General features: G+C 36.4%; 3 protein-coding genes across 3 annotated transcripts; all 3 read left to right on the forward strand.

The window, feature by feature from the left end:
- The first annotated feature begins 77 nt into the window (after positions 1–77).
- LOC110850833 (NADPH-dependent diflavin oxidoreductase 1) lies at positions 78–2,623 on the forward strand. The gene is made up of 6 exons (XM_022098414.2): positions 78–219; positions 305–376; positions 501–1,233; positions 1,316–1,950; positions 2,033–2,241; positions 2,323–2,623. Exons 3-6 carry the CDS (start codon positions 513–515, stop codon positions 2,552–2,554), a joined length of 1,797 nt encoding a protein of 598 aa, XP_021954106.1. The 5' UTR covers positions 78–219; positions 305–376; positions 501–512; the 3' UTR covers positions 2,555–2,623.
- Positions 2,624–2,742: 119 nt separating this feature from the next.
- Positions 2,743–4,927, forward strand: LOC118435981. Its single transcript, XM_035852568.1, has 2 exons — positions 2,743–3,434; positions 3,528–4,927. Exons 1-2 carry the CDS (start codon positions 3,181–3,183, stop codon positions 4,765–4,767), a joined length of 1,494 nt encoding a protein of 497 aa, XP_035708461.1. The 5' UTR covers positions 2,743–3,180; the 3' UTR covers positions 4,768–4,927.
- Positions 4,928–5,177: 250 nt separating this feature from the next.
- Positions 5,178–7,493, forward strand: LOC110850975 (la protein homolog). The gene is made up of 6 exons (XM_022098590.2): positions 5,178–5,383; positions 5,650–5,774; positions 5,848–6,035; positions 6,118–6,380; positions 6,524–6,781; positions 6,920–7,493. Exons 1-6 carry the CDS (start codon positions 5,339–5,341, stop codon positions 7,193–7,195), a joined length of 1,155 nt encoding a protein of 384 aa, XP_021954282.1. The 5' UTR covers positions 5,178–5,338; the 3' UTR covers positions 7,196–7,493.
- The last annotated feature ends 4,121 nt before the right edge of the window (positions 7,494–11,614 follow it).

Raw genomic sequence — 11,614 nt, forward strand, 5'->3', positions numbered from 1 at the left:
GGAATGAAAGTCATGTATCCCATTCATCACATGTGGAACGGAACCCTTGAGGAGTTAGGAAGTGATTTCTTAATTTCAAATTTCCAAGTTAACATATCCAAGTACCATTTTTGTGAATTAACTGTTGTTTAGTTTGTTGTTTATTGCAAAGTGTTGGGGACGGGACTTGGGGAGTGGTGTGGGAGGACGATTCGGACGAGACTACCGGAGCTAGAGTTTGTAAGTTGTTGGATTTACATACTTTCCTATTTAATTACTTATATTTCCTGGATTCGTTTGAATTATATAATTTTGTTGAAATTAGAAAGATTAAGTGTCACTCTGATAAAGGAGACAATTTGACTTTGGGACAATCGGTGTGGAAGATACATGATAGGTAATTAATGTCTTCACATATATTTTGTATTCGTTGTTTAATAATTAATGAGTATGAAGTATGTACTATATAAGATAGGAAAGTGCAAAGTGTATGCTCGAATTATATAGCTTTTAATATTTAGGTATATCACAAAATGACTGAGATAAACCTTGTTGTTCTGTTCGGAAGTCAAACCGGGACAGCGGAAGATGTTGCTGAACGCGTTGCAAGAGAAGGGGTACAGTTGGGTTGCATGAAACCATTGGTCTCGTCTATGAACGAAATCGGCGTAGAGAATTTGAAATTGAATTACTCAAACGACAAGACGATAGTCATTTTTATTGCTGCCACTACTGGACAGGGAGACCCTCCAGATAATATGAAGGACTTTTGGAAAACGTTATGCAGAGCTCAGTGGAGTCAAGATTTACTATGTCAGCTTAATTATGGAGTTATCGGATTGGGAGACTCGTCATATGAAAAGTATAATTTTGTGGGCAAGAAGCTGAACAGACGACTGAAACAGTTGGGTGCAAGTCAAATTCTAGACCTTTGTCTTGGAGATGACCAACATGACCTGGGATATCATGCGTCTGTGGCTCCTTGGTTAGAAAGTCTATGGACGGTTATATGTCAGAAATGGAGTTTAAATCCAAAGCCCAAAACAAGCATGAAGCCAATATCAAAATTCACCATTAAGGAACAAGATGACAATTTGATTCAAGATGGTTTATCAATTATTCACGATGATGAGAAGAGCACGCTTGAAGTGCGGAATGTTACAGGAAATGTACGAGTTACATCGGCTAATCATTGGCAAGATACACGACTCATTACAATTGACCTTGAGAATTCCAATCTGAGTTTTGTTCCAGGTATTGAAATTTTAAATACTTATGCATTCATACGCATTCTTTAGTTCATAAATATCATTGTTTATAATTTCTTTAATTATAGGCGACGTTTTAACAATCCAGCCTTCCAATTTGCCTGACAATATCGACACGTTTTTTGAAACATTCCCCGACTTGGTCACCGATCCACCCATTTATATTCAGAAGAATCCAGACTTACCATGGAGTAAAATAAGCCCAGAAATTATCAAAATAATGGGACCACAGCCGTGGAGCTGGAGAAAAATTGTCACACATTTACTCGATATTCAGTCAGTACCACGACTTTACTTTTTTGAATTAATGAGCAAGTTTGCTGATAACGAATTAGAAAAGGAAAAGTTAACCGAATTTTGTACTCCGGAAGGACAAGAAGATCTTTTTTCTTATTGTAATCGTCCAAAGAGAAATATTCTGGAGGTACTTCAAGATTTTCACCACACTAAGCGTAATATTCCTCCAGTTTTCCTATTCGACCTCATTCCAGCTATAAAGCCAAGATCGTTTTCAATTGCCAGCTCTAGAAAACAATTTCCAAATTCTGTACAAATCTTGGTAGCAGTGGTAGAATATCAAACAAAAATTAAATCCAAAAGAAAAGGACTTTGCTCTAATTGGCTAGCTCATCACTGCCAAGAAGGCACTCCAATTCCATTGTGGGTTCAAAAAGGAAGTTTTACGTTTCCCCCTCTAGACGAAGTAAGTATAATCATCATTCATTTAAATTTCTCAATAAATCAATATGAATTCGTGACTAATTTGAACTGATTTATTATTCTAGGAAGCTTCCATTATAATGATTGGACCTGGTACTGGAGTAGCACCGTTCAGATCATTTATCACGGATAGCTTACAGTCATGGGACAAGTGGTTGTTCTTTGGATGCAGAAATGAAAAACTTGACTTTTATTTCCAAGATGAATGGGTGAAGTTGGAACAAGACAATTTGCTCAAATTTAAATGTGCCTTTTCGCGAGACTCCAATGGAGAGTATGTCTATGTCATGAATTTATTTAATTTGACTTTCCAAAAACTGCATTTTAATTTATTTTATTTTAAATCTTTTTCTAGAAAACGGGATTATGTACAAGATAAAATTCTGCAAGAAACTGAAACACTGGGTCCAATCTTAGCCTCTAGAAAGTTTTACATTTACGTCGCCGGAAATGCCAAAGACATGCCAAAGGATGTTCAAGAAGCAATTTTACAACTTATGAAACAATCTGGGATTAATAATGCCGAAAATTTTATGGAATTATGCTCCAAACGGCTTGGAAGATATCAAACTGAGACATGGTCATAACAATTAAAATATCTAGTCTGTCAAATTAATTTACTAATGCATGTTAAATAAATGTATGACGAAACCAAATTTCAACATTCTTATTCTGCATAAAGATTTAATTGTCAAAAACAAAGTAATATGCAAAATTTTGGTTAGAGGTGACTGCGATAGAGATCACTAGTACCGCCGTCACCTCTGAGAAAATTTCCTGCTGGGTCATTGGCCTGCTCTGGCTTTGACATCTGAATTTCAGTCTGACATTCAGTCAGAGCCAGCCAGGCCAGTCTTCCATTCGTGTGTTTATCGTAAATTAAATTTGTAGTATATTTCCCTTGCATTATTTATCGCCAATTCGTAATTACTAAATAACTCCAGGTAGGCAGTTAGAAACATGCATTTGTACTTTAAATGTGGGGGGTTTCCCCATCGTCAAAAATTTAATTTCGTAGTTTTGTCAAAATATTCCAAAAATGTCAATCATCTACACTTAATACTTTATTGCACTACTTGAAATTGATTATTTAAGATTTTGATTTTCTGAAAAACTGTCAAATTGTTTTCGTTAATGTAAACTGACTGATTTTACTTTTAGCTATAAAGTTGAATGAATTTTTATTATTATTTTTTCTTCAATTTTGTTCAGAATGCATCAGGAGCTGGACGTAGACAAAGGGATGTTGGGAGCCTTCAAGGAAAGGTATGCCGTCTATGAAGAAGAAGAGACTATTCCGCGGACATTTTTGGTACGAGAAGATGAAGACAAGGTCAAAAATATTGAAGACTTGGCCGGTTTGGCTCAAAAAGAAGCCCTCTGGTTAGGAACTCTGGATATTAAGAAACCTGAAAATGAATTCAGTATGAAACCTACCCCAACTCCTCCAGACACGAGTCGTGAACCGTACGTATATCAAATATTAAGTATTTATATTTTTACACTCTAAACTTATTCATCAGAATGTATTAATACAGTCATGCTGTTTGCGGATAATAGATTTCATGTGGCAGCCAAGAACTATCCAATTCCCGAACCTCCAAAGGTAGGTCGGTATGCTTGGCACAGCGTCGTTGGAAAAAATGAGCTTCGATTACATCCAGATTACACTCGAAAAACTCCACAAGCGGAAATTGATCGAGATGAAGCAGAAAAGACGAGAAACAGACTTGTGAAGGAGTTGAACGAAAATCAAAAGTTGACAAAACTACGTGTCGTAAGTAATCAATCCGACGTTCAAGATCTTGTCACAATTGACAAAGACTGCAAAATGGGGGAAGAGAAAATGGAAACGTGGAGAAGACGGTATGTTTGTTTGGACAATAAGAAGTACAAATTAAGGATGCAATTGGAGCAAATGGCAAAGGAGGACAACGAGTATATCAAAATGCCCACAATGCAACGAGATGAAAATCGTTTACTGCGACAAAAAGTATACGATCTTGAAGTTGGTCTGGTCAGACGAAAAGACGATTTTCGAAAACTACGTATCCGTCCCATGGAAGACGAAGGAGTATGCGTCGTTGAGATGCGCCGCCTGGCCTCCGTCAATAACAAATTGGATCGAAAAATCCAGGACTTGTCCAAGGAACGGGACAAACTTCAGGAAATTCTCGAACCCGTTTCTGAGAAACTTGGCACTGAATTAACTGAATTGATTAAAACAAACGGATTGCTTTTCTCAGGGGCCACCAACTCTGGGAATACTAAAGGATATGATCAAAACAACAATGTCATTCAATCTTGCAACATCTATGGAGAGGAAGAAAGCGCCAGCAGCAGTGACGAAGGTGGCGAAGGAGTTGACCCCATGAAATCTACCCACATGGCAATTGAAAGGTCTCGCATTCGTAGAAAACAAATTGAGGAAACTGTAAACACCTTGGAGGAAAAGTTGGGTGCGGATTTCAAATTTCAAAACTTGCGTGATCTTCCTTCGTCCGTAGATAACAATGGAAACTGTTCAAGTGCAGCTCGTGCCTCTACTGGCTCTACTCCAAAAACAAGCATACTAACCCCCATCAAAGCGGCCAGATCGCGGAAATCCTTGGCGTTGAACATCATTCCCAGCAAGAATCCTGAACAGTGCTTGTCAAGCGGGGATAATAAAGCCGTCCCTGTTGTCGCTGAATCGTCATCATCAATGGGCATGGCTTACAATTGCTATCCATTCTCAAACCAAGAAAATCATCCAAGAAAACGTGCCCCTACTACACGCTCTAGTCGTCGCAGCATCTAATGTATATTTCTGGCCACCTTCATTACCATTATTAATCTCGTGTCTTACTATAAATAATGCTTGAAACTAAACTATGCATATATGTAAATGTAAATTCTAAACTTTTAATATATACGGTCTGGTCTGAAATTAAAGTATAATGGATATAACAAAATCAGAATATCCCCGCAGTTGTTTCAAGTTTCAATTGTAGTTTTTTTATACCTTTACCTACATATAATAGCAAACATGTTTTAAACGACCTGTGCTGGGGGACATTATGATTCATCATAATGTCCCCCATTGCAGGTCCCCGATCATGGTTTTTGACGGTAACCTGTGAGGAATTCAGGTTGATGTTTTCATGGGTTTTGGCTTGGTCATCGTTTTATGAGACGAAAACTACGAGCTGACGTTCAAACTGCCTCCACTGCTTCTGCACGTGGTAACCCGCATCGCATTCGCTCTCATCACACCAAACAGACAACTGCGTTTCGGTTTCTCTTTCTGTCAAATTTCCGAGTAAAAATTTGCGCTTTCTAATAAAATTGGATTTAAAGTTTGTTTGTCTCTGTAAACCTTACATTTTAAAATGGCTGAAGTTACACTAGATAGCAAATTGTTGAAGCAAGTTGAGGTAAGGAAATAGTTGTGCATTTAAGTACCGGTTTAATTTAAAACTTTAAATTCCATTAATTGAATAAGTTTGGTTGCGTAATTTGCACTAAAAATTTAATTTGCATAATTTCCAGTCATTGCATCTCAACCATACCTTATTCTATTTTCTCTCCCTAGAGTAATTGTGCAATTCATTAATGATGCAATAAGAAAATTATTTTGTAAAGCGCGACTTAATACATAGTTTTCAATGTTATTAAATTACATCAATTTACTTGTCTCTAGTACTATTTTGGCGACAACAACTTCCCACGAGACAAATTTATGAAGACGGAATGTGCTAAAGATGATGGTTGGATTAAAATTGATACGATGCTGACATTCAATCGGCTTAAAGCCCTAGTTCAAGAGTAAGTACTTTGTTTGTGATAAAAAAATATACTAGCGTAGCTAACTAGGAGCACTTTGTATTTATTTATGTAGCCTGCCTGCGGAGGAGCAAAAACAAAAAATTGCCGACGTTTTGAAGGGGTCGAGTTTGGTCGATGTTGACGAGGATGGGACAAAGTTGCGCCGAAATCAGGATGTGCCATTAGATCCCAACACAGAAGCACGAACAGTATATTTGAAAGGTTTTCCTAAGACGGAGACTAAATTGGACGATCTGTTTGGTGAGAAGTTAGATATTGTGCTATAGATAAGTCGATACAGCAAAGCAAATGTATAAGTAATTATTTTGAAATAAAATTGTAGAATTCTTCAATCAGTATGAGGGAGTCGAGGCCGTGGTTATGCGGTGGTATAAGGAGAAGACCTTTGAGGTTGCAAAATCTGCTAATGGAACTGATGGTGAGAAGACAGAGGAAGGGGCCCCAAAGGAATCAGAAGAGGGAGGAGAAGGAGTGGTCGTGTGGGTTAAAAAGTTTAAGGGGTCCATCCTTGTCGTCTTCAAATCTGTGGAGCTAGCCACAAAGTTCTTACAAGAAACTAACATTGTTTTCAAAGGCAATAATATTGTAAGTTAATATACACACTGCAACCTGTACCACTGGTATATGATCAACACCGGTGATACGGGTACCATTCGTGTTACAACACTACTAACGAAACAATTGAACATGACTAATTCGTGAAATAATTTTATCATTTTTCCTTGCAGGACTTGAAAATGTTTCACACCGAGTATAAGAAACTGAAACGCGAAGAGTATGTGGCTCGAGTTGAACTGCGAAAGAAGAAGGCAGGTGGAAGTCAGGACTCTGGTGACGCCAACGATAAAGAAGCTGCTAATGAATCTGAACATAAGGAATCAATGGTCAAAGGGGCTCTCGTGAAGCTCGCCAACATTCCAATTACGTGCAGTCGTGAAGACTTTAAAGAGAAATGGTATAGCGCTACCAATGAAGAAGATTTCAAGGTGAATTATTCAGAATATACGACTTAAATATACGACACTCATATGACTTACATGATTTTATAAGGCTTATTGGATGGTGTTAAGATGTTTCCAAACCACAAATATTCTCATACAATTTATTACTATTTATTTGTGAAGGTCGTTTTCGTGGACTTTAACAAAGGTGCTACTGAAGGAATCGTCCGTCTCGAGAAAGCAGGGTCTGCAGTCGAGGCGGTGAAGATTTTGACAGACGGCAAACTCAAACTGGGGGACGACTCCTTTATCGATATCACTGCAATGGAAGGCGATGAAGAGCAGAAATATTTGGACGGAATCACTGCGAAAAGAATGCAAATGAAACGCGGAAATACTGGTAGGCACGGGGGTCGTGGGCGAGGAAGAGGTCAAGGAGGGAAAAAACGTCGTTATTAGATTTAAGACCATATTTTAAATGGTGTATTCGTGAATTGAAGTGGTAACTTGTGTAGTTTCCTATCCCAGTTGTTAAATACAAAATATTAGTTACCACTTCCACGCACGATCAAAATATTTCATTGAGAAAATGACTTACACTCTTGACAAATATCTATATCTTACAATTAGTTTATTGTAACGCAAAAGTTAATTGTTTTTCTTTTTTATCTTTAAACGAAAGTTTTGTACTGAGCGTGTTAGTATCCATCATCTTAATAAAATATTATTATTTGTTCTGATCAGCTATAATAATTCAGATTGGTCTCAAAGTGCATATCATTTTCTGAATAAAAATAAGTACTTTGACTAAACTAACTGATGGGTGTCCAGTGTAGAACGCTACATAATCCCATTCACCCAGCATGTGTGCTAACTTGTACCTTAATCGCCCACGAAATTGAAAATTGTGTAACTAATTCCACCAAAATGATCACAGAGAAGAAGAGGGTTACTGATCATAACCCTCCTTCATTCATCTCTCTCTACCTTTGACTTTCAATCTCACCCACCAAGGTGAATGTCAAGGCTGTCAAAATCACTCATTCAATCTGGACATGAACTTGGTGAACTGGAGTTCTTTCTATCTATCCGATACAGATAGAAAGTATCTGCCACCTACAACCTTCCATTATCCCCATTTAGATCCATCACTGATTGAACCAGCTCCTGATACAAGATTTTCCTTAGTAATAATGACTTTCGTGAATCTATTTTCTGCTGCACAGAGTAATTTTATTTAGTCCACGTAATTGCAGGTGCCCTGCAACAATTCGACTTTTACTATACCACTGAAATAAGGAATTGCATAAGAAATGCAAGAAGCATTTATTGCAATTACTTATTTTAAGCGAGCTTTTCAGGATTGCATTTATACTGCTAATTCAACTCCTCAGATAATTTGGTTGGTGCGAACAAGTGGCCTGACTTTCACCTTTATTTTGAGGTGATCATGCCTGACCCATGTGCCCTGCTGCTGCTACTTTCTGCTGCTTGGCAAGATTCTATTCAAATCTCAGGTCAATCTAAATACGGAATATTGAGGGAGCGAGAGAGAGAAAGCACGCTTTGATGAGTACAAACGACAAAGACTTTCACTCCCACCTTGATGCAGATTAGGCTGGCTGCTCCCGAGTTCGGTGAATGAGATGAGTTGGGCACGTTCTGGGAGCGTGGATTGAGGAGGACCTCGTAATTGTTTTGAGCTTCACGGGATATATCGACATTAATTTTTATTTCAGGTAAAAGTGGAATAGTTGAACTTCTGGATTGGAGTGAGCGAGCTAAAAATAAGGTGTCAAGTCCATGGACGCCTTTGAGATTTCCCTTTCATAGTGGCTTCTCTATATTTCGGGACAACATTTCTAAAATTGGATGACTGCTCAATCTACATTCAAATCCCAAAAAAGTTTTCCTCAGTTATGATGAAATATGTAGAAGAAGAGTGAAAGTGAGGGGGAAAGTTCAGGAAAGGTACATGCCCCATGTGTTATGCAATAACTTTCTCACTCAGGCATTCACAAAAATCCAAACTTTTCTCTCCCTCTTTGACTTTATTTCACCCATTCAGACCAAAGTAGTCCCACCTTTAGCACATTATAAATGGTGAGTATGTTGAAATTCATAACGTTATGCTGCATATGTACATATTTATATTTAGCATTCAGAAGAGTCCGGTACATATGTGCATATGCGATATCAAGCTTTAATAAGACATACATATAGCTGTATTAATAGCTATTTTAGTCACAGTTTCGAAATTAAACTTAGAATTGCGAAATTCCAATTTATAGTGTTGAACTTGAACAATGATGATTTTCGGAGTGCTGTCAGTTTTGTAAAATCAATTATTATTTGTAAATGTGCGAATGAATGGGCACATTGATGTGTATGTAGAAATCCGCACGTGCTAATACATAGGTGCCAAGACATCGTTCATCGACACTTGAGCTGTGATTTCGCAACAAAACGAAGTATATTGAATAGAATTTCACCATTTTTACTCGAAAAGAGAAACTCACTTTCATGTGCTTTCACCAGTCTCATGCCCTCACGAATTTTTGTCAATGCCACATGTTTCTTTTTTATGTAACTTTATATAACATCTAATTTGTCATTATAATCCGATTGTGAATGTCATTGTCAGATTGAAAATTAAATTTACTCGCATCTTCTGCAAATTTGCACAGAAAATTTGCTGTGTGCAGTACATATGTACGTACACAATGTATATTTTTCTGCGAATACAGTTTTATACTCAAATGAATAAAGTATATTCACATGTAAATATGCATGTATGATATTGGATTTGTTGTTTTTCAACCTATGACAACTTTATGTGATTTCTTTCAAACCGTTTATGGATATACTTCTGAAATTGTATTTTTTGATGCAGAGAATGCAAAAACAATCGTATTTTACGTAAATGACTTATAGCCATTTATGGCGCAGAATTAAATTTTTTAGCCATGGGTTATTCACTATGCAAAATACATAACTGCAACAATGGTCGAATATACGTATGTGCTTATGTAAAGCAAATGAGTTCAAATTTTAATTACTAATACAATTAGCTAAGCATATTAAGACATGATGTGGATAAGATGATTCCACGAATTTTCTGCAAAACAATATTTTAACATTACTTTTGGTAGAATATTCAAACTTAAGTTGCACCTTGGATAAAAACAAGTTCGTTTAGCTAATGCTTTCCTCGTGTGAACAAAGGCATGCATTTAAAGCCTCTCCAATTAAATGGGAAGTACCCTCCAAATATTTTAAAAGTACCCTTCATGGATACCTGCCTCTTAAAGTTATTTTTGAATTAGGATTTCGGTGGCAAACTACCTCTTAAAATAATGTACATATCTACAAGCCATAATTTTATCATTTTATGTAAAAAGCGTATTATTTATATACGATTAAAGTTAAGGCTTCCATAAAAGCATGCATTTTTAAAAGGCACATGGTACTCAAAACTGTTGTGAACTTAACAGGTCCTCCACGCTTACGCTTGGTACAGGTTTTGGGTGCAGGACAATATCGAAAAATTCTTTTATAATTGCCAGACGAATCTTTATACAGTACCAATTCTTAAAAAACTGGTACACGTACAATGGTACACCGATTTTTTCTCATCAGCGCAATAAAATCGAACTAACTATAGAGTCGCGATTTTCAAAAATTGTCTTAAAAAGGTGAAATTTGGCGCAGTGAAATTAGCGATTAATACCTAATCGCTTCCCACGAAAGAATATGAAGTTACAAGTGAGCAAAGTGCAACCAGTGACACTATAGGTCACTATGTACCGTTTTTAAAAGTTATTATTTTTATCTTAAATTTAATATGGAGGGTAAAAACCACTCATGGATAGCACATACAGCCTTGTAATTTAGCCACAAACGTGCATTTTTTGATAGACTTCAATAGGTTTTTTTTTACATATGTCAGCGATTTTTCCAAAAAGATATATTCTTTTAGAGAAATCTAAGAAATTCGCAATACATAAATAATTCCATTCATTTATGAGCTTTCCATGCGCACTTATATCATTGTTAACAACAAACACTTGGTTTAAATAAAAATCAGGAAGATTCCATTCATTAATGTAATATGAAACCAAAGCATGTGGAAAGCTTGTTATTTGTAAGTGTGAAATATTAAGCTATTTTTCACATTTTTGCAGTCAAACAGAATAATTTTTAAGCTATTCAAAACGAATTAAAAAAATGTTTTTCATAAATACATCTGTTGGGGATCTGAGTAAACATTTTACATGAAGAGTTAGGGTTTTTAAGAACATATTCAACCGGACTCTGGTAGTAAAACCCATCACTGATACGAAATTTACACAGATTTGTGATATGCAAAATGAGAGGCTACTTCCATTTAAGGGGAGGGAAAATTTAGAGCATTAAGAGGTTGATTTCCATTTAGGTAACTTCTTAAATATTCGGAGGGTAATTCCCATTGTTTTGGAGAGACATTAAATTACTTCCGTGAACAAATATCCTCACGTTACACGTGTAAGAATTAAATACAGAATCATAAACTTTGGATTCTCGAAACATGAACCAGAATTGCAATTTGAAATGAAAAAAGTTTATCAATTTATAAAGATGATTTAGATTTCTATGCACACAATCCTAGCAAACAAATCCAATTATTTTCTGTACAATTGCATGAAAAATGTTGCAGAAACACAAATAACTCACATTTTCTTAGGCACATAAGAACAGCATAATGTTATTTTAAAAGCGTATATTTGTTCCGTTCTCCACTGACAAATCACCAATTTTTAATTGCTTTACGTAAGTCTGGCCAAAGTACAATAGAGCTCAGCAACCTAGTCAAATAAGAAAAAATAACGAATCATGCAG

This window comes from Folsomia candida, unplaced genomic scaffold (assembly GCF_002217175.1).
Source record: "Folsomia candida strain VU population unplaced genomic scaffold, ASM221717v1 Fcan01_Sc006, whole genome shotgun sequence".
In the NCBI taxonomy this organism is placed as follows: Eukaryota; Metazoa; Arthropoda; class Collembola; order Entomobryomorpha; family Isotomidae; genus Folsomia; species Folsomia candida.

Coding starts and splice junctions, on each gene's coding strand:
- LOC118435981 (XM_035852568.1), top strand. CDS start 3,181: ATGCATCAGGAGCTGGACGTAGACAAAGGGATGTTGGGAGCCTTCAAG. Junction 3,435..3,527: donor CCAGACACGAGTCGTGAACC/GTACGTATATCA, acceptor TGCGGATAATAG/ATTTCATGTGGCAGCCAAGA.
- LOC110850833 (XM_022098414.2), top strand. CDS start 513: ATGACTGAGATAAACCTTGTTGTTCTGTTCGGAAGTCAAACCGGGACA. Junction 1,234..1,315: donor CAATCTGAGTTTTGTTCCAG/GTATTGAAATTT, acceptor CTTTAATTATAG/GCGACGTTTTAACAATCCAG. Junction 1,951..2,032: donor CGTTTCCCCCTCTAGACGAA/GTAAGTATAATC, acceptor TTATTATTCTAG/GAAGCTTCCATTATAATGAT.
- LOC110850975 (XM_022098590.2), top strand. CDS start 5,339: ATGGCTGAAGTTACACTAGATAGCAAATTGTTGAAGCAAGTTGAG. Junction 5,384..5,649: donor AATTGTTGAAGCAAGTTGAG/GTAAGGAAATAG, acceptor ACTTGTCTCTAG/TACTATTTTGGCGACAACAA. Junction 5,775..5,847: donor CTTAAAGCCCTAGTTCAAGA/GTAAGTACTTTG, acceptor TTATTTATGTAG/CCTGCCTGCGGAGGAGCAAA.